Source organism: Esox lucius, chromosome 15 (assembly GCF_011004845.1).
Source record: "Esox lucius isolate fEsoLuc1 chromosome 15, fEsoLuc1.pri, whole genome shotgun sequence".
In the NCBI taxonomy this organism is placed as follows: domain Eukaryota; kingdom Metazoa; phylum Chordata; class Actinopteri; order Esociformes; family Esocidae; genus Esox; species Esox lucius.
Genome location: NC_047583.1, coordinates 34,453,370 through 34,479,633, shown reverse-complemented (window position 1 = coordinate 34,479,633; position 26,264 = coordinate 34,453,370). Strand labels below are relative to the sequence as shown.

At 41.3% G+C, this 26,264-nt stretch overlaps 1 protein-coding gene across 3 annotated transcripts in view; it reads left to right on the top strand.

The window, feature by feature from the left end:
- The window catches only part of kif6 (kinesin family member 6), a 273,774-nt gene that overhangs the window by 100,495 nt on the left and 147,015 nt on the right, over window positions 1-26,264 (top strand). For all 3 annotated transcript variants that reach the window (XM_020044540.1, XM_029125384.2, XM_013131828.4), the window contains exon 11: window positions 12,956-13,061. In XM_020044540.1, coding sequence (XP_019900099.1) covers window positions 12,956-13,061 — 106 coding nt within the window. The remainder of the gene's footprint in view (window positions 1-12,955; window positions 13,062-26,264) is intronic.

Here is a 26,264-nt window from a genome sequence, read left to right as displayed (position 1 = left end):
ACTTCCCAGCAATTCTGATCTCTTTACCTCTCTCTGCATCTGCAATGCATAATTTTTACAATTTCCTGTCTCAGCTTTATTGATTATCACCAGTTTTTCCTATCTGTGATAAAACACACACATAAATGTAAGGATGTCTGCAGTGACTTAATTTACTGATGGGCCTCCATTTATTTTTTTACTTGTTTATGCAAGTTGTTTGTATCAACTGATCTTGGCTTATTTGGTGTAACATTTCCAGATCTACACTGCTCAAAAAAATTAAGGGAATACTTAAATCACACATCGGGTCTTGATGAAGGAATTTAATTAAAGACGAAAATCTTTACTGTACATTGTGTAATTTGTTAAGAACAAAATGATGAAACAATGGTCCATTTAAACCAAAATCTACAACTGATTGAGGGCTGGATTCAAACTCACTCCAAAAATCTAAGTAAACAACTGAAATCTGTGATGGCAATTTCTAAAGTGCAAAACAGTTCTATGAAAATGGTAGGTAAGACAGGAGAAATCAATTGCACAATAAACGGTTTTAATATACTTGCAAGGAGAGAGTACGCAGGTTACAAAGTAACAGTGAATAGTCTCTAAATAAAACATAATTTCGGCAGTATTTATTACATAGAAAAAGGGGTGTGGTAAGATGCTGCCATCTGTCTCATGTCAATCAAACACATTCCCTTTGTTCTATCACACAAGTCAAATGTTATCTTCCCCCACCTTATCCTTACTGCCCCCTGTTGTGTATCTTCTCCTATCCTGTCCTAAAACCCATTGATCTGCATCTACCCCCATCCTGCTGGAGCTTCATGTTTACCTTAACACCTCATACTTCCTTTCCCACAGCACAACCAACATTCCTTTTCTCATTTAAACAGTTGGTCAGTCGTCTAATCAGTTAGAATACATTATTAAAGAAATTTCCACAACAAATCACAGGCTGTTTCAACTAGTTTGAATTTCATCACGGCAACTCATAATGTGACTCAGTAGAGTTTTTGGCCCCAACATGCCTGTATGCACTTCCGACATCTGGGCAAAGTCCTGAAGTCTGGGCATGCTCCTGATGAGCCCTGGATGAGGGCATCAGTGAGCTCCTGGACTGTTTGTGGTGCTACTTGAGGGTGTCGGATGCACCGATGCATAACGGTCCAGAGGTTCTCAGTTGGATTCATGTATGGGGAACGTGTGGGCCAGTCAATGGTATCAATGCCTTCATCATCCAGGAACTGCCTACACACTGGTCACATGAGGCCGGGCATTGTCCTGCACAAGAAGGAACCCAGGGCCCACTGCACCAGCGTAAGGTCTGACGATGGGCCGGAGGATTTCATCCCGGTACCTAAAAACAGTCAGGGTACCATTGGCTAGCACATGGAGGTGCGACCCACCAAGGATATGCCTCCCCAGACCATCACAGACCCACCGCCAAACAGGTCATACTGGATGATGTTGCAGGCAGCATAATGTTCACCATGGCTTCTCCAGACTCACATCTGCCACATGTGCTCAGTGTGAACCTGCTCTCATCTCTGAAGAAAATGGGGTGCCAATGCCAGTAAAGCTGCATGGTGCCAACGCTAAAACAAATCGGGCCCTCATGCCAGCCTCATAGCGTCTGTTTCTAACAGTCTGGTCAGAAACACGCACACCAGTAGCCCACTGGAGGTCGTTTTGAAGAGCTTTGGCAGTGCTCCTCCTGTTGCTCCTCACACAAAGGAGCAGATACCGGTCCTGCTGCTGGGTTGATGCCCTTCTATCGCCCTGGCCAGCTCTCCTCGTGTAACGGCACATCTCCTGGTATCTCCTCCATGCTCTTAAGACTGTATTGGGGGCCACAGCAAACCTTCATGTGACGGCACGTATGGATGTGTCATCTTGGAGGAGCTGGACTGCCTGTGCAACCTGAATGGGCTGCAGGTACCGCCTCATGCTACCAGTAGTGACAAGGACACTACGCAAAACTAGAGAAGAAACTCAAAACTAGATTAGAATCAGTCAGGAAGGATAAGGAGAGGGCAATTGTCTGTGACCACCACCTGCAAAACCACTTTTGGGGGTTGTCTTGCTGTTGCCTCTCCAGTGCACCTGTTGTCTTTTTCATTTGCACCAAAACAGGTGACATTGATTCACAATTGCTTATGCTTCCTAACTGGACAGATTGAAGTTTAATTCACTTGGCATTACGCTGTAATGACTATATATTGTGGTTGTCAACTGGTTTTCTTTCAGCACCCAAATTTGACGATGTTCCAATATTGTATGTTATGGATTATGTTGCAATTTACAATCAACTCAAGACGTTTTGGCACCCTTCATGAAATTGAGCAAAATGTAATGCAAAAAATACATCACACAAACAATAATTAATATTTTGGGCTCAAATATAAGGGGATTCATGAACACCTTTCAATTATTTTGGTTTTTAGGCTCGATAAACCCAAGATTCCACTAGACTGTGCAGTTATGAAACTGAGATCCTTGGATTCTTCTTTGCCTCCCTCACCATCTTTGTACCCTTACTTATGGGCAATATGCATGTTTCCAGTTCTTGGTAAACTTTCTGAGCAACTGACCTTGCTTAGTTGTATTTTCAACTGTTTAACTTTTTTTTATTATCCTTCACTTGATTTGTGTAGGTCAAAAACCAACTGTTGCCTTTCAGTTGATAGCTCTTTAGTTTAACCCATGGTGATGGATGACAAAAGGATTTTACATGCCTGCAACATTTAATTGCAGGCAAGCTGAATAGTATCAGTACATTTCCAGGAGACTGAAAGAACCGAAAAACCATAGCATTTCAAAACAGACACCACTTTGTTTGTTTTATTTAAAATATTCTTTAGAGATGCCAGTAGTTTTTAAACCTAGATTTAGCAGAAAAATTAAAAGTTGTCTTTGAAAAATATTGCTTTCATTTTTAGCATTTTTCTTTGTCTGAATTTTATGAATGGTGTCAATACTTTTTTGCCGGACCATGTAAGAGGACCTGGCCAAGAAGAGCGAATGTCTCTTATTGAATGAGTGAGTGGCTGACTACCCCTTGTTATATAGCGTAATGGTTAAAGATGCGGACCTGCAACTAACAGGTCATGTGTTCCAATCTCGGCACAGTCAAATCAGATTATGCATAAGGATTTGTTCTGGACAGACAAAAACATAGCTGGTTACAACCTTCAGTAGCCCTTACTGTAAGTAAGCCTAAAATGAAACTGTTCACGGTTATATTGCGATTAATTCTGGTGGATTTTCGAAGTACGCATCAGCGCATTCCTTTTTGGGTCACCATAGACAAAAACTTACTGGCTATGGCCTGCAGATACTGCCTCATGCTACCAGTTGTAACAAATAAAAAGGAAAGTTTTTGTGCCATGAAATCGCTTTGGCAGTGTAAAGTTCATATTCAGTCTCGCTAGAACTTGCTAATTCTTATAACGTAAGTCAGTTTAACACAATGCTTAATGGTGTCTAGCGAAATATTCAAATTTGGTGTGATGTTAATAGGTGACAAAATTATCTAATGTCAAGATGCTATACCGACACTGGGCAAGCACCGTGGTGTAGTGGTTGAAGACACAACGATCATGTAATGCCCTTTTTCACTCAGTGAGATTACAACAGATATTGAGTTATAGCTATTATGCCACCACTGTTTGGCCAAACTTAATTTACTTGCATGTTTCATTGCACAATTTTTTTCGGACATTTGCCTCAAGTGGTATTATAATAAAATGTCTGCATCAAATAATATAGACACTATCAGAGCAGTACAACACCTAACAATGGTCCAAACATTCTAACTAACGTTGTTTGAAATTTTCAGAATGTAATAAATGTAGCCTAATTGTATGATAAATATGACTTTCTCAATCCTCCCCAGTAAAGAGCATATTAATGATTTAAACTTTTGCTTGTTGTAAAATAATGATGGGGTCAGAACAGATAATCATTACAATTTTCAAAGTTATGTTTACTTAAGTATGCATATTAAAATCAATGCTTGAGCAAAATATTTATCTTAGAATTGATACATTTTTGTGATAAAAAAGACATCTACAGGGGGCAACAAAAAAAACAATAACTTTCCAGATGTTAATTCATTTGGAAAATATCCTCCCTATTCTTATTATAAAAATATGTATACTTTTATAATAGGGCATGAGCATGAAGCCCATGTGCCCATGTGTTTTTGTTAAATTACAACTCAGATTTCATTTTAATTTAACTTCTATGTCTATAATTAAAAAGGTGCAATTGATAAGTTTAGCCCTCAGTTATTAGTGGAATTGTAGAAGCAAAAGAAAACAGAAATTACACCTTAGCCATATTTTGGACACTGCTAAGTCATTTTTCTTAAATGAAATAATCATGGCAACATTGCATTCACCTCAATATTTGGCTAAAGTAGCAAGTCATTGTACAAATGAAAACAGCTACTGAGCATAGATTAGCTACTGAGGCTGGAAAACATAACACCATATGTAAACGGCAAATTATTAATAGCTAAACTCTTTGATATAATGTTCATGTCATCAGAATAATGTTCGATGGAGTAACCTAATAAAAGCAACTAGCTGCTAACTAATGAGACAATATGAATTTCAGGTAAAGTATAGTATGTTGCATTGGAGGTTAAAGAGGGACAACAATATACAGTTTTGCTGTATATTGTGCCCCATGATTTCATATTATATCATTAAATTAAGGGAAAGAGCAGGTTTTGTGATGGTACAATAAATGTTCTATGGTTTGGTTCTTGACCCCAATTCTCACTGGTTATTTTGAAAAAAAATATATATTGGGCTAGCTCCTAGGCTAAGGTTGGTGCTTTACAACTTCAAAATATGCAAGTGTGAACGCTTGGTTAGACCTGGGTTTATGAAGCCCTTAGTCCAGGGCTTAGGATGCTCTTAGCCCTAGGCTAAGGTGCCGTGTGAACATGTCTAGTGTGGTTGGATGTATTACACAATCAAGCTCCAAAGCAAAAGAGCACAAGCAAATTAAAATAGGATTTTCTTATATTATCTAATGTTCTCTACATTAGCTTACATAAGCTCTAACCATTTCTGGGTGCTCCACTTTATAATATTCTTTAACCTATGTAAAATATTATTAAAATTGTAATTTTGTTTAGTTTATCATCCCCCCCCAGTTTTTCCTTTGAAAAGCCTACACAACACATTGACACACCACAGACCTATATTTTGAAGGCTATTATTTGAAAATCGGAAGTCTTATTGTTCTCTAATGTAGAGTCTTACTGTTGCTACCGAAGTTAAATAAATAATAGGCCTGTGGTATATAAAGTGGTACAGTTCTTTTGAACGGTTAAATGAGTGCATTTCGTTTGAACTATACATGAACAGTTGCATGGATATCGTGGAGGTAGTAACAGATGGCCACAATCAATGAAGTGTAGTTACTTAATCACAGAATTTGCAAACTCCTCTTCAATTTCGCAGTTCGAATCGAAATTGGTACACCCCTATATCCACATGTCAAGTGTATTTTCTAAGCCCATATAGAAATACTCCTTTCTTGAAAGTCATCAGCCCCTGGACAACTTTTGTACATGACAGCTAAATGTATGTACTACTTTGCTGGTTAAAACAAACTATTAGCTGGTTACAGTCCTAACCTGCTTACCTGTCAAGTAGATAAAGGTCAGTAACCAAAACAAACGTGTGATTTCCAAAGTGGGGCACTTCATCCTACTTACCAATAAGGATTAGTAACTTAGTAACACAATAGACACAAAGCTAATAATTCTAGCATGTATGGCTGCCTAATCCTATGGGCTATTAGGCTATTGTCATTCAACGTAACTATCCCATATTCACAGTGACAGTGGAATAAAGCGATTTAACAAGAGGATTACAACACTACTAATTAGGGAAACATGAATACATGGTGAATGAAACCTTTAAGGATAAACAGTAGCATTATGCAGTATGACAGGATGTAGCCACACAAATAGACATCGCAAAGCCCAATTCAATGACATTACAGTTACCAAAGAAATAAGAACGTACTCCCAACAACAATGTTCCTTCGACGCTGTAAGCCAGGTGTACTTTTTGTAGTTGATCGATTGAAAGTGCATCACAAATCCTTTCCCTGACTGGGACAGGGCTGCAAGGTGGGGGGTTTGGTTCCTCACATTTTCCATGTTTTCTCGAAAAAGGCTTCGCCAGTAAATCCGCCAACAAATAAATTTCTTCTCCTCCATTGTGCATTAAAAAACAACAGGGCTCAGTACAAATCTAAACAAAACATCTAACGCGAGGCACTACATCAAAAAATCTAAATCTTGCTAAAGAAAGTTTAAATAAATCTTAGATGTTCCTACCTTACGTCCTAACTAGTTTTATTTCTGTTAGGTAGCTGGCTCTCTGAGGACACTACCTGGAAAATGCGCACGTAGGCAACCTTGAAGGCTGCTACATGCCAAAGAGTAGGCTCATTATGGCGAACTCGAAGTCTGACTGTTTGAAGAATATGAAAATCAACATCCTCCACCCCATTTGCTTCAACAGAAGATGTGATTCACTCGGAATTCTATAGGCCTCAGGATATATCTTTTACCTGGAGACAGCACGTGGAAAATTTGATTGGATAAAAGCTCTGATTTATCTGAGCTGCACTGGAAACAGCACCACAGATGGAAAGAAAAGCAATGAAACTATGTCAATAGACTGATGGGAACAACCATTGTAAAATACATTTAGCGTTAATGAAAATATATATTAAATTCTGATATCACTAAGCCAGCAAAAAGGCCTCTGGTCAGCAGCAGTTTCGAATAATATCTTCTTGTATACTGTGATGGCAATTTGCAAATAAGAGGGACGCGTCAAACGCTTACAAACATAATCGTCCGAGGAGTCTCTAACGCAATACATGAACAGTCCGTATTTATTACAGTTAAAAGGGGTGTGGTAAGTTGTTGCCCATCTGTCTTGTGTCACATAGGTTTTTATCCAAAGGGCAAACTATCCTCCCCCACATGGGTAACCTCTTCAACTTTAGGAGAAGACTCACAGTATATAATCCCTATAATCTGCTGATACCAGTCAATAATGACCCTAAACTCCAGATCCCCCTCTTCAACTCTAGGAGAAGACTCACAGCATATAATCCCTATAATCTGCTGATACCAGTCAATAATGACCCTAAACTCCAGATCCCCCTCTCCTACATTCCTTTTATTATCCAAACATGGGGGACTCGGTACCTTTAACTAGTAACCCATTTATACATGTATAGGACCAAGTATACATCAGTTCAAGAATTTCCAAAACAATACCAAATAATAACTTTATCAAGTCGTCAATGTTTTGTAATTATTAGCGACCTAAAATGTTTCTGAAATTTCCGACATAGTTGAAAAATACAACCCTGTACCCAATTATCGTCTACCTTACTATTTTGTTCAATTGCATTATATTTTGTTTTTATTGATGTTGCAAATGACAGCCTAGAGCGTTTTACCTACCTTACTTGCCTTTATGTTGTCATAATATACAATTCTGGAATTGTCATTGCATATTGAAATAATATGCATTAAGAAAGCATGCTGAGGGGCTTCAGCGATATTTCAAAATGTACTTGTGAAAAGGTTTAAATATGTCATTTGATGCTATAGAAATATGTCGTATCATCTTTGTGAATATACACACCAAGTAGAATCATAATTTCAATATCCTTATAGAAGATGTCTATATATGTGCAAAACCACGCCCCTGCACATGTTCATCTGTCAATGGCCATGTTTTTCAACATACTGGTCTGATTGATGTACCTTTAGAAGACCATGGTCCCCAGATGAGTGTGTGAAGATTGGACATTTGTTGCCAGAGAAGTTAAATTGTTTTGTTTTTCACAAATAAAAATGTTTCACCAAAACATTAAAGTGAAGTTAATGAGTCCCAATGGCAAAAGATTTCCTTGTGAGAAGGTGGACTTATCTACTTCTTTTCATGGCTGTATCTCAAACGGAGTGAGTATGGTGACATTGCTGATGTGAAAAACCTCTATAGCACCACCGTTATTATACCATTATCCTGTCTATTTATGTGCAAAACCACACCCCCTCACATGTTCATTGGTCAATAGCATCCATGTTTTTTGACATAATGGTTTGGCTGATATAACTTTTGCAGAACATAAATGCCAAATGTCAAAGTACGTGAAGATTGGACATTTATTTTGTGTTTTTCAAAAAATTCTAAATTGCGGAAAATCCATCATGGCGGACTTTATGGTGTCCCATTGGCAAACATTTCCATCATGTGGAGCTACACCTATATACCAATTTTCAAGACTCTAGGTCACAATGGGTGGGCGTGGTGAGCTTGCAAAAAGTTCAACTTTGGAGGCTTGTGACAGCGCCACCATGAGGCTGACATGCATTCCACTGCACCAGAAGTTGCTGCACTTGGCCCTTTATTACCATAAAGATTTGGGCACCTTTAAGCCATTTTATCTCACAGGAATTTGCAAAAAACACCCTTTTTTGCCGGAATAACACTAGTATCCCCATGTGGCCAAATGGAAACATCTTTCATATAAACTAAACTCACAACCCTGATCATGTGTACCAAATGTAATCACACTCAACATAGGTCATTTGATGCAATAGAAGTATGGTTTGAAGCATTTTTCAAGAATTCAGAATTGCTAAAAAAAAACGTTATGCCTGATTTAATAGGTCCCAAACGCAAATATGTTCCTTATGAGGAGATGGACTTATCTACCTCTTTTCAAGGCTGTATCTTGCTTATGTGAAAAACCTCAATAGCGCCACCGCGTGGTTGATAAAATAAATCCCTGCATCCCTGTCATTTTTTCCCTATGGTCCTTGTCAACATATTTACCAAGTAGAATTATTATTTCATTATCCTTATCAGAGATGTGTGTATATTCAGTGGGGAGAACAAGTATTTGATACACTGATTTTGCTGGTTTTCCCCCTTACAAAGCATGTAGAAGTCTATAATTTTTATCATAGCTACTCTTCAAATGTGAGTGACGGAATCTAAAACAGAAATCCAGAAAATCACATTGTATGATTTTTATGTAATTAATTTGCATTTTATTGCATGACATAAGTATTTGATACATCAGAAAAGCAGAACTTAATATTTGGTACAGAAACCTTTGTTTGCAATTACAGAGATCATACGTTTCCTGTACTTCTTGACCAGGTTTGCACACACTGCAGCAGGGATTTTGGCCCACTCCTCCATACAGACCTTCTCCAGATCCTTCAGGTTTCAGGACTGTCGCTGGGCAATACAGACCTTCAGCTCCCTCCAAAGATTTTCAATTGAGTTCAGGTCTGGAGACTGGCTAGGCCACTCCAGGACCTTGAGATGCTTCTTACGTAGCCACTCCGTCGTTGCCCTGGCTGTGTGTTTCAGGTCGTTGTCATGCTGGAAGACCCAGCCACGACCCATCTTCAATGCTCTTACTGAGGGAAGGAGGTTGTTGATCTTGCGATACATGGCCCCATCCATCCTCCCCTCAATACAGTGCAGTCGTTCTGTCCTCTTTGCAGAAAAGCATCCCCAAAGAATGATGGTTCCACTTCCATGCTTCACGGTTGGGATGGTGTTCTTGGGGTTGTACTCATCCTTCTTCTTCCTCCAAACAAGTGGGAAAACCTGCAAAAACGGCAGTGTATGAAATACTTGTTCTCCCCACTGTATGTGTGTACTGATTAGGTGATTACCTGAACCAAATCTAATTCAGTGAGGAAAAGTAAAAAAACCACTGCTATAGTTGTCACTGTCCTCTTGCAATAGGACCAGCTGGATGGCAAAAACAATGCAAGTAGTACCTCAAAGGAACTTTGAATAAAAAATAACTATTCAGCATGACAAAAGAGTTGAAAAGAAAAGCTTTGAATAAGGGTTAAATTCTGGCTTTACTGGCAGAGGGATATAGTGAGCGTCAGGTTGCTTCCATCCTTAAAATTTCAAAGATGGCGGTTCATAAGAACAAGGTTGTCACGGCTTTGGTTGAGGGAGCAAAGGAGGAACCGGAGAAGGCGTGGCGGATGAAGATCCTTTATATATATATATCAATCGAACAAATAAACAGAACGAGCGTCTTAACAAAGCGCACACAGCTCTGACATGTGGCAGAGAACAATCACACACAAAGACAGGGGGAGCAGAGGGAACATATATACCGGGGGAAACAGCGATGATGATGAACAGGTGCACTAAACGAGACACAGGTGAAATGCATGATGAGACGGTGGTGTTAGAAAGCCGGTGACGTCGACCGCCGGGGCCCGCCCGCTGCAGGGGGAGGTGAACCAGCAGAGGTCGTAGTTGTCACAAAGGTCAAGCAACAGACATTGGGGACAACAAAGCTACAGACGGGCAGAGGGCAAAAACGACTGTCCACTGACCAAGATGGCCGTCAACTCATTCAAATGTCACTCAACAAGTGACCTACATGACATCAAGTGACCTACAAAAAGAATGGCAAACAGCAACTGGAGTGAAGTGCACAGTGAGGACAGTTCAAAACAGGCTCCTAGGAGCAGGGCTGAAGTCGTGCAAAGCTTGAAAAAAGCCCTTCATTAATGAGAAGCAAGGAACAGCCAGGCTGAAGTTTGCAAAAGACCATAAGGATTGGACCGTAGAGGAATGCATCAAGTCAAATTTTCAGCTTTGCCCAACACCTGGTCGTCTAATGGTTAGACGGAGACCTGGAGAGACCTACAACCCACAGCGTCTCGCACCCACTGTGAAATTTCGTGGAGGATCAGTGATGATCTGGAGATGCTTCAGCAAGGCTGGAATCGGGCAGATTTGTCTTTGTGAAGGACGCATGAATCAAGCCAAGTGCAAGGTTATCCTGGAAGAACACCTGCTTCCTTCTGCTCTGACAATGTTCCCCAACTATGAGAATTGGTTTTTCCAGATGGACAATGGTCCATGCCACACAGCCAGGACAATCAAGGTGTGGATGGTGGACCACCAGATCAAGACCCTGTTTTAGTTAAAACATTAGTATTTTGTTGTTGAAAAATTAATATTAATTCGTTTTCTTTGCATTATTTGAGGTCTGAAAACAATGTATCTTTTTTGGTTCTTTTGATCAGTTGTTATTTTCTACCCATAAATACTCTGAATGACAATATTTTCATTTGGAATGTGGGAGTAATGTTGTCAGTAGTTTATAGAATAAACGAAACTGTTCATTTTACTCTAACATACCTATGAATAGTAAAGCCAGAAAAATTGATAATTTTGCAGTGTTCTCTTTATTTTTTCCAGAGCTGTGTGTATATATTTGATTTGTCTGTTCTCTGTGTATATCTCATTAGGACCTCTTAAGTGGTCATTCATGACTTCTTGTTTCACAGGGATATAAATATTAGGTGACACACATGCTAAACTCCCTTATCTAAATAACATTGGAATGGTCAGCGAACACACAAATGAAATGAGGAAAAACCTACACAGCAAAGAGGATGGTTAGAGAGGGAAAATCTTATCCAAGGACCACTGTTGGTTGAATCTTCAAAACTAAAATTAATAGACACCTCCATGCCATCATCATCTTCTTCCGCTTCATCCGGGGCCGGGTCGCGGGGGCAGCAGTCTAAGCAGAGATGCCCAGACTTCCCTCTCCCCAGACACTTCCTCCAGCTCTTCCGGGGGGACACCGAGGCGTTCCCAGGCCAGCCGGGAGACATAGTCCCTCCAGCGTGTCCTAGGTCTTCCCCAGGGTCTCCTCCTGGTGGGACGGGACCGGAACACCTTCCCAGGAAGGCGTTCCGGAGGCATCCGAAACAGATGCACAAGCCATCTCAGCTGACCCCTCTCGATGTGGAGGAGCAGCGGCTCTACTCTGAGCTCCTCCCGGGTGACCGAGCTTCTCACCCTATCTCTAAGGGATCGCCCAGCCACCCTGCGGAGAAAGCTCATTTTGGCCGCCTGTATCCGGGATCTTGTCCTTTCGGTCATGACCCAAAGCTCATGACCATAGGTGAGAGTAGGAACGTAGATTGACTGGTAAATCGAAAGCTTTGCCTTGCGGCTCAGCTCTTTCTTCACCACGACAGACCGATACATCGACCGCATTACTGCAGAAGCTGCACCGATCCATCTGTCAATCTCCCGTTCCATCCTTCCCTCACTCGTGAACAAGACCCCATAGATACTTAAACTCCTCCACTTGAGGACGTCATGCCAAAAGAAAACCTCTACTTCTGTCAATACAAACGTCTCTGCCTGAAGTTGATATTAATGTAATTGGAACTTTGGTGATTGGACTCAGATCTTGTGCTTGGTGTTTTCCCACACCATCAGCCATTACATAATACATCTCTTCTTTTACTTCTCATATATTAAGTGTTAGGCCATGCTGATAAACTGCAATATGGATACACCTTAAAGTACCTGATTGGTTGATTTGTTATTTAAAGCTACCATCTAGCTATTTTAGACCAAAGATTCAATCCCATGGTTATAACAAAAGTAGATAAATATGACCCCTGCACATTTTTGCACCAGTAATGTTTTAGTGGAAAATGGGACTGCATTGTCCAGACTACATTACTTAAATACATTTGGATCTTTGCAACATGTATTTTCCTGTGGCCCCTTCCAATGATTGACGGCATAATGTTAAGACTATTGTCTAGCAATGGTTTATCAACAGACTAATGCAGTGGATGTGTTGAACACTGAAGTAAATAGTTTTGTTTGACTGGACACAAACTTTAAACCGCCATTGAGCTCAAATATACTGCTCAACCCTTTGATTGCTCAAGTTTTAAATGAAGCTAATGGAGATCTTTGAAAAGGATTTTGAATTGACAAAAGCTTTTTTGCTGTAAACTATAGAAGCACTATGCATATTTGTATTAACGTGTATTGTTTTGCTAAATGCTAAAGTTTATTATTCCTTTTTATTTCTACTCTCCAAGTTTGGAGGAGCTAGTGAAAGTCTTTCTGGATGATGCTGATCCTGAGGTCACGCTGGCATTGGGACCTGACATGAGAAAGATCCATTACTGTTTCTCTCTGCTTAAGGTAACTGTCCCTACCTCCCCCTCTCTATTATTATCTAGTGGAAAATATAATTTAATCTTTTTCTCATGATATGTTTGTATTACCTCATAACATTATTATTATTTTTTGTTCTGTTCAGCCCCAATGCAACTAATATCATCATATTTCACAGTGTGATGATACAAGCATGACAACTCATATAGAGAAATGACCAAAGTTGGCCTGCCTCCAAGGCAGTGATGAAGTGCGTGTATAACTCTAGTCTTTTTTTGTATTTTTGTCTATCCTGTTTAATTTATGTAATGTATTGATCCATTGCATTCTGTGATTTCTGGTCTATGGTTGTAAAAAGCAGAGCTTTTGATTGAAAACAGCTTTTGATTGGAAATTGTGTACTCTTGTATGTCAGGTGCAGGAGTGGACAAAATAAAAGAAACACCACATGGAAAAGGACTGTTAATTTAAAGTATCTAAGTCAAAATTACAAACACAGCTGCAGACATTTGTTTGATTGCCAATTAGCAGTAAATATGTGTCAGCTATAAAAGAGGTCTGACAATGATATGAGTTTGTAAAGCAAATTGATATGAGTTTATAAAGCAACTTAACCAAGCTTGATTTTAAGGCAGGGTTGCCATTTGGCAACTGCTTGTATCCAAGGCAAATGCACAAATATGCTCAACTGGGTGTAATGAGTATAAAACTTGCAAAAAAGGGATATGTCATCTCATCTTTCACCGTATTTCCTACATCAAAATGGGTTTATGTTTGGTTAATGCCAAAGAATACCTGCAGCCCACAATGTTTGATGCTAACTCCTAAACATGATGGGGGATCTATAATGGTATAAGGAGCTATCTTGTAGGATTCATTGGGTCTGATTATAACAGTGTTCCCTCTTAATGTTCCAATATTCCAGGGTGATATTGCCACCATACAAACCACTGAACATATTCAAGAGTGGATTTATGAACACCAGAATTACATCAAAAGTCTTCCATGGCCTCCCCAATTACCAGATCTGAACATCATTGAAACTTTTTGGGAAGTTCTGGAGCATTGAATGTGAAGTACAATTCCTCCTCCAAGATCCTTTAAAGAACTGGAGGCTCTTCACAACATCCCATGTTGGATTGGAGATGTTCAGAAGGCCAAGAGTGGCATGCTCCTTATTAGGTCCTTGAAATGAATATGCTGTTTCAGTGTGATAGTGTGATATTTGCCCCGTGTGATAGTAATTCTACACATACAGTAGATTATCCAGATATAAACACCATATTACATATGCAGGTCCCAAATGGATGGATGTTTGAAATACCTGCTGTAAAGATGCTATGCACCAATAGGCCACAAGAGCATAAAAAATAATCATGATTTTGGTTTAGCAATAGAAGTGCTGGAAGGGGTCAATTTGACCCAGAAGTACTAAAAGAAAAAATATTGTGGCGCTCGATAAACTTTACTGGAAGCTCCCTTTAGAAGCTCCTTTTAGGAGCTCCTTTTATCCCCCAGTATTTCTTATGTTAAAATAACCACTGGAAAAGCAAGTTTAAAGCTATTTTGCCCAAATGTCTGCCAGACGCGCTATCCGATATTTTCTTTCTTTTTTAAAGCAGCAATTCTCCTTCTCTGTCACCGGGTGGCGCATAAAAATGGCTAATTTGCCACCAGATGGCGCAATGGTTTGGTAATATAGATAAGTCTGATGTGTGTCAGGTCCTGGCTGGGATGCCTCTAGGCATTTCTATGCGCCTGGGGGCCACAGCCCGGGCCTGACCATGGAGATGCCTCGTGTCCTGTCTCCCTGCAACCATGGCAGTGTGTGTGCACGTCAGGATTTTATTTAGCTGGCAAATGGCTTTTAGCCAGTGTCACATGTAGTTGTCCGGCAGATGAAAATATCAATGGCCAGATATTAATATAAATAATATAATAATCTAAATAGCCTAATATTGTGTGACCTAAATTATATGTTGCCAAGAAAACAGTTCGCTCTTACAGTAAAATATTAGGCTACTGAATGTTTGGTCGTGTGAGTAAGCAAAACGTGTTTCAACGTTTATTATACAATGGGAAAACATATATTTATATCTATATAATTTAATGGGCATTATCTAATTAGGAAATATGGTTGGAAATGACAAAATGCGACAAATTAGTGACTGAAACGTGTTTAATTACAATCAAACCTTTTATCAACAACTCAGATATAATGGAAATATGTTATGCTTCTAATAGTCAGCAAACTAATAGTCTTTACAGATAATGGCCCTCGTTCATGAAACGTGCGTACAGTCAAATCGGATTTTAAAGTGAACGTACGCTCATTTCACAGACAGAGCTGGTATTTGTATATATTATCGTATACTTACGATCAAATTCACGTCTGGTCGGAGACAGTGTAAACCAACATCAAAATATAAGATCACGCTTCATTCGCAATAAGACGATCATTATCACGAAAAACAACAATTGTAACAGCCTCAGTAACAACAAACACAATTATAATAGTAGGTAATATAAAATAAGATTACGAGGAATATAACACAAACGTACCACAATATTAATTATTGTATTATTTATTTTCACTTTATTCTGCATTTTCTCTTATTTGTGTTTGAAATGCCTCTCTGTGTGTTATGCACTAGACAAATAAACTTGCGTTGCCTTGCTTTTCCTAAGTCACTCAGGCCATATCAACATACTTGAAGTGGCGTTGTTAGCCCTGGGCAACGTGAATAGCCCCGGATCTCAAATGATACAAAAATTATGATAATAAAAAAATAGCCCCCGATCTATTCATCTATAATTCCGATTGCGCATTATGAGAACAAAACCCTATACTTTCTGTCCTGGGCGGGGCGGGAGGGTGGGCTAAGCCCTGAATGTATTGTGATCCTGGCGACGCCTCTGCTTGGAGATCATAAATGGTCTTTATAATTTCGGTGGCTGGCATCTTGGTTAGCTATGATAATATAAAAATAACCCCATGTATATTCATCTATAATTCCGATCGCACATTATGACAATGTAGGCCGCTAGCGTGTACATCGAGATTTTCCGCACGTACATTCAAAACCCTGTACTTTCTGTCCCGGGCGGGGCAGGGTGGTGGGCTAAGCCCCGAATATATTGTGATCCTAGCGATGCCTCTGGTCATATGTAAATAAGGACAGGTGCAGGGTGTTCTCGCCTCCACGGCTTTATCCGATTTATCAATCTGCTGTGACATCTATGCTCATTTCGACCAGGTGTGACAGTTTCATCAATCATACTTAGAGATGATTGTATGTCTCTCCCAATGTTAAATCTGAGATATTTTCTGAGAAGGTTTCATGAATGAGGCGATTGAGCCACACGTTGCCAGCAATTGGCCGTAACCTACACCTTCCTGCTAATTATCATGCCACAAGTCCACACTGTTTCAAGTAAAACTGGTAAACAATCCCAACCCACAAATACAACGGTCCAGTGTCAATGAGGAGAAGACATTTATAGCCTTTGGTCTACATTTCTCTTTTCGCATAACCACAATATCATAAGCCGCTTGTGGGTGTCACATGAATGAAACACAAATGTGGTCTGCATGTTTCAATATCAGTGCCCACATACAATGCAAAATGTCGTGGGCAATAGTTTCAGGCAGTTTCTTTGCGCCTCGGGAAATTCCAACTGTCTAATGAATTATGCTTAAAAAACAATTTTTTTCTGCTTCTTCTTGGTAAGTGTTGCGTTCCCAGCCTTCAGAACCTTTGTTGAGTAGTTTTCAGACAGTGCCTGTGTACAGGGTGGTATCTCTCATCAGATCTTTTTCATTGTACCAACAATTAGGTTTTGTTTGTCAAAAGATTGCTTGCCAGTGGCAAGGAGGTGCAGAAATTGTCTGTGGTTACATTGCATAACGACATTGTCAGAGAAATGCTACACAGCCAGTCTGCTATTGTCTTTTCCAAGATGGGAAAATGCATTCAACATATATTTTGTTTCGACCTCAGTGGCAATCCAGAACTTTATCCCAAATTTGTCTGGTTTGTTTGCCATGTACTGTGTGAATTGACAGTGTGCTTTGGTAGGGAATAGCTATTCTTCAACAGTTCTGTTCACACTGGGCTTGTTAGAAACAACACTGTTTTTCACAAAAGTATCGAAGATCTCATATATCATGGCAAAAATGTTACCCTTCGGGACACTGTAAGGAAAATACGCTGCTGAACAAACCATCTACACAGTGAACTCGAGACACACACTCGCTACTTTATAGCACTAAATGCTAAACTGACATCACTAGAAAGTCATGGATGTGGGGGGATAAGCCTAGACAAAAATAACGTTATTTTTGTCTAGGTTGGGAAAAGGTTTACCTGTCTCATAGTTAGTGTTAGACACTGATCTAATATGACTTCAATTCTATCCAAATAAACAAATTAAAGTCCACTGTGTCCTCATTTATCCAACACCAATAAATGGCACAAAAAAAACAGCTGTACTATGAAGCCAAACTACTTTTGTTGACTATAGTTTATAGTTAATGAAAATCTACAAACTGTACATATTCTGTTTCTTTCACGGTGTGGTGAGGATCAGTGCCACCGTCCCGTACACCTCCAGTTCCCATCACTCCAAAAACAAATCCCGGGCATGTCTTCATGTCACATGTCTTCAACTATTCACACCAGGTCCCAATCATCTCATTAGTATGTGTTTAAATGTTTCCCCTCTGCTCCCTACATTTGTCGATCATTGTTGTCACTGTCTGCATGTACACGTAACTGGTGAGTGGTTTCCGTTTTGGGTTGTTTAAAGGATTCAGCCCCTTTGTTTTCTTTAAAAAAAAAATTATGCTTGTGTTTGTTTTTTCATTAAAACCTACATCGAGTTCCATTTCATCTGCGTCTTGTGAGCAACATTAAAGAAACACTTCCGGGTCACGAAAATCTGGAATTTTTCAAAATAGGGTGTAAGTGGGTGTTAAAACATGTTCCAAGGGTAAAATTCAGACAATGCCAATGACAGAATATGGAATACATATTGCCTCATAACTAATAAACTATTGAATATTCCACAGAGAAAGCAGTGTAGGAAATGTCCAGGAGAATGTGTAGAGTAAGACAAACCTGTCTAATCATGGGGAACAGTGTGCTACATCTAGCAACACAATATTTCCACACCCTCTTTTTCCACAATGTAACTTAATGGATATGAAATACATATTGACTCAAACAGAAAAAACTATTCTATACGCCGCAGTGAATGTATTGTAGGAAATGTTCAGGAGACTCTATAGAATGATTATATGAAAAGAAATCAAGGGGCACTCTGTATTTGCAATTGTTGCTGGTGTTTTACTCCGCCCACCCCATTGGCCACAATGCAACTCAATGGATATGAAATACATATTGGCCTATAAAAAAAAAACTATTCTACATGCCGCGGTGAATGTATTGTAGGAAATGTTCAGGAGACTCTATAGAATGAACTCTTCACAATCTTTGTGGGCTGAGCATATAGGCTACATATAGGGCTGTTGCAATTGTTACACAATTGCTTTATCACGATAGTTTGAGCCTGATTGCAAATATTTTTATAGACAACAATCTTTTTGCACAATATTTTGATTCCAAAATGGTTTTGAGGCCAGTGTTTTTTGAGGCCAAAGTTAGAATCATCTCAACAAATACCATGCGAATTATGTCCATTTCCATAGGATGTCTAGGCCCATGGATGTCTAGGCTTCAATTTCTAAAGTCCAAACAATTTACAAAAATGGTAGGTAAGACAGAGGAAAACTCAAATGCACAATAAACAGTTTATTCTTGCAAGGAGAGAATACACAGGTTACAAAGTAACAATGAATAATCTCTAAATTAACACAGGACAACCGTCTGTATTTATGGGAGGCAAAGGGGTGTGGTAAGATGCTGCCCATCTGTCTAATGTCAATCAAACATGCCCTTTGTTCTATCACATATCACAAGGCACCTATTATTCTCCCTCCCCCCTGGGTAACCTTCTCAACCCTTGAGGAGGATTTAAAGCATCTGGTCGAACTACAGAAAGACACTAATGGGTTATACAGATAGGGAGATTTACGATTAACCCTAAAATCTGCCGCTACCAGTCAAGGATGCCCCCTTAGACAAATACCAGATCCCCCTCTAACTACATTCCTTTACTTATCTATACATGGGGACTCAGTCCTTTAATCAGTAAGAATACATCAGTTTAAGAAATTTCCCTAACAGTTTCATGCAGAGCTTTTGACGGCTCTGCATGAAGTTACAGGCACAGATCATTTACTGAAACTTGTTGGCTTCTAAATTTTGTTGGCACGCAAGGTACCCCTGCTCAAGCCAGCGCATGTCCAGGCCCGTCTGAAGTTTGCCAATGACCATCTGGATGATCCAGAGGAGGAATGGGAGAAGGTCATGTGGTCTGATGAGACAGAAATAGAGCTTTTTGGTCTGAACTCCACTCGCCGTGTTTGGAGGAAGAAGAAGGATGAGTACAACCCCAAGAACACCATCGCAACCTTGAAGCATGGAGGTGGAAACATAATTCTTTAGGGATGCTTTTCTGCAAAGAGGACAGGATAACTGCACCGTATTGAGGGGAGGATGGATGTATCGTGAGATTTTGGCCAATAATCTCCTTCCCTCAGCAAGAGCATTGAAGATGGGTTGTGGCTGGGTCTTCCAGCATGACAACGACCCAAAAAACACAGCCAGGGCAACTAAGGAGTGGCTCAGTAAAAAGCATCTCAAGGTCCTGGAGTGTCCTAGCCAGTCAAATGGAAATGTATGATCTCTGTAATTGCAAGGTTTCTGTTTCCAAATATTAAGTTCTGCTTTTCTGATGTATCAAATACTTATGTCATGCAATAAAATGCTAATTAATTACTTAAAATCATACAATGTGATTTTCTAGATTTTTGTTTTAGGTTCCATCACTCACAGTTGAAGAGTACATATGATAAAAATGACAGACTTCTACATGCTTTGTAAGTGGGAAAACCTGCAAAATCGGCAGAGTATCGGCTTGTTCTCCCCCCTGTAGGTCCGGAAATATTTGGACACTGACACCATTTTCATAATTCTGGTACTGTACGTCACCACAATGGCTTTGAAATGAGACTTTCAGCCTTAATTCCAGGGGTTGATAGATATTGAACATGAAAAGTATTGAATTAAGCTTGACACAATGTATGAGAGTACTAACTATCTCTGTACGAAGGACACTATGTAGGAAATGTGATGCCCCATTACTGGTGGGTCCCACACACCCTGTCCATACCGCCTGCTAGAGTCCTGTCATATGACTCTCTGAATAGACCCTTGGGTTATAGGTTGGAATACACCATACAAGGGTATTTTGTGGGATAAACCTTTCTTCTAATAGTCTAAAAGGGGAATCGTTCCCTCAAGGCTGCGGCTATGCGTCCGACCACCTAACTGAAAGGGGTGTCGTTAGGGTTCCGCCTAGTGGCGGCCCCTTTTCCATCTCATTCATAGCCTGGGCGGACATGACTGCCCTCCAGTCCCCCAATGCCAACGTTTGACCGGCTATGTGTTTTGGCATAAAAGACTGTGTTAACCTTGTAATCACTGGAGAACACGTAAGACTATGTAAGATCAAAATTTTGGACACATGCAAATTAAGAAATATTCTCCCCCAACTTGTTTGTCTAAAGACTCTGTTCATGGATCAAAAGACAGAAGCTAACAGGGTTGAACAAAAATATCGAATGAAACGTTTAGGAATTGCAACCATTTTCATACACAGTCCCCTTATTTCAGGGGCTCAAATGTAATTGGACAAATTTACACAATCATAAATAAAATATACATTTTGAATACTTTGTTGAGAATCCTTTGCAGGCAATTGCTTGAAGACTGGAATGTATGGACATGAACAAACGCTGGGTTTCCTCATTTGCTTTGCTTTGCCAGGCCTTAACTGCAGCTGTCTTCAGTTGTTGTTTGTTCGTGGTCCTTTCTGCCTTAAGTTTTGTCTTCAGCAAGTTAAATGCATGCATCATCAGGTTGAGATCAAGTGATTGACTCAGCCATTGCAGAATATTCCACTTCTTTGCCTTAAATACTCCTGGACTGCTTTCGCAGTATGTTTTGGGTCTTGTCAATCTGTAAAGTGAAATCAACTTCGCTGAATTTGGCTGAATCTGAGCAGACAAGATATCCAGAGCATTTTATTCCAGTTTTTCACTGCTCTTACATTTGGGCTTACAAACATTATATAATGGATCATCATGTATTTGGTATCAAATGATTCTAAAGAACCTCATCTAATATAAGCATGCATGAAAAGGTATTATCTGAGTGAAAATCCTATTGTGTGCCATGTTGTTAGCATTCATCCTTTGTTTTCTGGTAACTCAGTGTGTGAAAACCGAAAAGGACTATGGCTACATTGAGTAAAAGTGTTTTTATGATTTGCCATTTTATACTAATAATAATACTTATAAAACTGTTGAAAATACATATCCTTTTTTTGTCTGTGCGATGCGTTAGAATGCAAAGATAGCTTAATGCCTCCACCTCTCTGGTGTGCTAGTCACTGAGCACATACAGAAAACGAAACTTATTATGTCCCACCCCGCAACCTTTTGGTTTGCTAGAATACATGACAGTTACCTTCCCCTGATTGGGTAAATGAAAATATTTTGCATTGCAACAGCCTTCCTTTGGTCAATTGTGCATTGGATGCTGTCACGCAACAGCCCATCCATTGCACTATGGATAGGTTGCATTTGGATTTGATGAAGACAATTAATCTGACTGCTTCTGTCTTCTGTCACGTCATCAATAAACACTAGTGACCCAGTGCCATTGGAAGCCATACATGCCCATGCCATCGCACTGCCTCCACCATGTTTTACAAATGATGTGGTATGCTTTGGATCATAAATTGTTCCAAGCCTTCTCCATACTTTTTTTCCCCATCATTCTGGTACAGGTTGATCTTAATTTAATCTGTCAAAAGAATGCTGTTCCAGAACTGGGCTGGCTTTTTTATGGTGCTTTTCTACTGCATGGTACCGGCTCGACTCCACTCACCTCGCCTCTACTCTACTCGTTTTTGGAGCTTTTCCACTGCATGGTACCAGCTCGACTCAGCTCTACATGCCTCGCCTTTTTTTCTTTTACACTGGTCAAACAGTACCTGTTATGAGATACTTTTTTTAGTACCTGGTCCGTCGAGGTTCCAAGCAAGCTGTGGCTATACCAAAAGGTGACGTAAAAACAAAAAATACTTCTGATTGGACAAGAGTGACTCAAAGCATGCAGCAAAGCAAAACAAGCTCTTCTGCTGTTAGCTGTCCAGTGTCAGAGAATGGTTTCATGAGACGAGAACAGCACATCTTTGTGGGTCTCTCCCAGGAGTCCTTGCATAGAAATGGGTTAATTTAATAGCCAGTGCAATAGGACCAGACTTGTATTTTAAGAGATTGTATTTTCCCAAAACTCCTATTGGTTTGGACCTATGCACTGGCGATGAATTCAACTCGTTATCCCTGTGAGAGACCCACAATGACGTGCTGTTTTTGTAACCTACAAAAGGACCTTTTTTCTCTGGGTTTTTCTAGGCTATCTGGTATACATTGCACTAGTCAAAGTAGTAATATCAAGCCAAACAGAAGCAGTCTACCAATCTTTCTAACCATTTTTGCAGTCTACAATGTACTAAGACCAAAGTTACTGCTCACGCGTTCTTCCTCGCTACTACCAGTATAAACACTTCCTTGTGTACAGTAGGCTACTCTTGAGTCAGTTGTTGTGGTATTATAGCCGGCAATTATTAAGGAAATTATTTATACCTTTTAATTGAGATGGAGGGGTTATGTAGGTTGTTTTAAATGTTTTGGTGTTGAGCTGTACGGTGTATACACTTAAATCTAACAGAACATTGCAGTTATGTCATCTTTTAGGGGGATAATTCTATTCTACTTTTTCACTGTTTTCCAAATAGGGTCTGTGACCATGTTATCCAGATTTAGTTTACTTTTGATTTGCCACTTCATGTTCAAAGCTTGTCAATTTAAAAGAACATTTAGTTGGAGTTCATTCAATAGATTTTTTTCTGTTCACAGCACAGTTTACGTTAGTTGTCAAATGTTGTCTTTTCGCCCGGAATCAGGTGTACAAGATCTCCATTATTGTTCTCGTGTGTCGCGTTGGAGGTGACATCACAGGAGTTTTCCTGGGATGTCACTATGGGTGGGTACAGGGTACTATCTGCAGTAGAAAACGAACAGAGGCATGTAGAGCCGAGTCGAGCTAGTACTATGCGGTGGAAAAGCTCCCAAAGCAAGTAGAGTCGAGGCGAATAGAGTCGAGCCGGTACTATCCATAAGTTGGATTGGTGGGCAGTTGTGTACCATACAGTCAAGCTGCTCCCACAACCGCTCATTAGGGTTGAGATCCAGTGACTGGTGCTGGCCACGCCATTAAAGACATTATAGAATACCATCTGACTGCTTCTTCTCTAAATAGTTCTTGCATAGTTTGGAGGAAGACAATTGGCTGCAATCAAGAGCCGTCTACAGGGTATGGCATGGCATTACAAAATGGTATGATAGCCTTCCTTCCTTCAAGATCCCTTTTACCCTGTACAAATGTCCTACTTCACCATCACCAAAGCACCCCCAGACCATCACATTGCTTCCACAATACTTGACAGATAGCCTAAAGCACAGCTCCAGCATCTTTTTATTTTGGTCTGCATCTCACGAATGTTCTTCTTTGTGACCCGAACACCTCAAACTTAGATCTGTCTGTCCGTAGCACTTTTTCACAATGTTCAGTGTCTGTCTTTTGCCCATTTTAATTTACATTTTTTGGCATATGTGTGCAACGGCAAAAACAAAAATGTGCATCCCTTTGGGTCCTGAGGACCAGGATTGAGAAACACTTCTCTAAATACTCAACGAGTCTAATAAAGGCCAGTTTTGTTTGCTTCTTTGATCAGCACACATTTTCAGCTGTGCTAACATAATTGCACAGGGGTTTTGTTATGATCAAATGGCCTTTTAAAATTATGACCTTGGATTAGCAAACACACAACGTGCCATTGGAACACAAGTGATGGTTTATGATAATGGGCTTCTGGGAAGTGTACTAAAAATCTGTACTCAAGTAAAAGTACTGTTACCCGTCCTAATATGAACTCAAGTAAAAGTAGAAGTACCACCTGATAAAACTACTCAAGTAAGAATACAAGAGGACTTTGGTCAAAAACGTACTTGGGTACTAGTTACATATTTTGTTCAAATCATTATAACACCGTCATACCATACCGTCGCCCGGTATGGCGCAGCCGGGGCCCCACCCTGGAGCCAGGCCCGGGGTTGGGGCTCGTATGCGAGCGCCTGGTGGCCGGGCCTTCCCCCATGGGGCCCGGCCGGGCTCAGCCCGAACGGGCGACGTGGGGCCGCCCTCCCGTGGGCTCACCACCCACAGGAGGGACCATAAGGGGCCGGTGCGAAGAGGATCGGGCGGCAGTCGAAGGCAGGGGCCTAGACAACCCGATCTCTGGACACAGAAACTAGCTCTAGGGACGTGGAATGTCACCTTGCTGGCGGGGAAGGAGCCTGAGTTAGTGCGTGAGGTTGAGAGGTTCCGATTAGAGGTAGTCGGGATCACCTCTACGCACGGCTTGGGCTCTGGAACCACACTCCTTGAGAGAGGATGGACTCTTCACCACTCTGGAGTTGCCCATGGTGAGAGGCGGCGGGCTGGTGTGGGTTTGCTTATGGCTCCCCAGCTCTGCCGCCATGTGTTGGAGTTTACCCCGGTGAACGAGAGGGTCGTTTCCCTGCGCCTACGGGTCGGGGATAGGTCTCTCACTGTTGTTTGTGCCTACGGGCCGAACGGCAGTGCAGAGTACCCAACCTTCTTGGAGTCTCTGGGAGGGGTGCTGGAAAGTGCTCCGACTGGGGACTCTATTGTTCTACTGGGGGACTTCAACGCCCACGTGGGCAACGACAGTGACACCTGGAGGGGCGTGATTGGGAGGAACGGCCCCCCTGATCTGAACCCGAGTGGTGTTCAGTTATTGGACTTCTGTGCTAGTCACAGTTTGTCCATAACGAACACCATGTTCAAGCATAAGGGTGTCCATCAGTGCACGTGGCACCAGGACACCCTAGGCCGCAGGTCGATGATCGACTTTGTTGTCGTCTCATCTGACCTGCGGTCGTATGTCTTGGACACTCGGGTGAAGAGAGGGGCGGAGCTGTCAACTGATCACCACCTGGTGGTGAGTTGGATCCGATGGCGGGGGAGAAAGCTGGACAGACTCGGCAGGCCCAAGCGTACTGTAAGGGTCTGCTGGGAACGTCTGGCCGAGTCTCCTGTCAGAGAGATCTTTAACTCCCACCTCCGGCAGAGCTTCGACTGGATCCCGAGGGAGGTTGGAGATATTGAGTCCGAGTGGACCATGTTCTCCACCACCATTGTCGAAGCGGCAGCTCGGAGCTGTGGCCGTAAGGTCTCCGGTGCCTTTCGAGGCGGCAATCCCCGAACCCGGTGGTGGACACCGGAAGTAAGGGATGCCGTCAAGCTGAAGAAGGAGTCCTATCAGGCCTGGTTGGCTTGTGGGACTCCTGACGCAGCTGACGGGTACCGACAGGCCAAGCGGGCTGCAGCCCGGGTGGTTGTGGAGGCAAAAACTCGGGCCTGGGAGGAGTTCGGTGAGGCCATGGAGAAGGACTATCGGCTGGCCTCGAAGAGATTCTGGCAAACCATCCGGCGCCTCAGGAGAGGGAAACAGTGCCCTACCAACGCTGTTTACAGTAGAGGTGGGCAGCTGTTGACCTCAACTGAGGATGTCGTCGGGCGGTGGAAGGAATACTTCGAGGATCTCCTCAATCCCGCTGTCACGTCTTCCATTGAGGAAGCAGAGGATGAGGGCTCAGAGGTGGACTCGTCCATCACCCGGGCTGAAGTCACTGAGGTGGTCAAGAAACTCCTCGGTGGCAAGGCACCCGGGGTGGATGAGATCCGCCCTGAGTACCTCAAGTCTCTGGATGTTGTGGGGCTGTCTTGGTTGACACGCCTGTGCAACATTGCGTGGCGGTCGGGGACAGTGCCTCTGGGATGGCAGACCGGGGTGGTGGTCCCTCTTTTTAAAAAGGGGGACCGGAGGGTGTGTTCCAACTATAGGGGGATCACACTTCTCAGCCTCCCCGGGAAAGTCTATGCCAGGGTA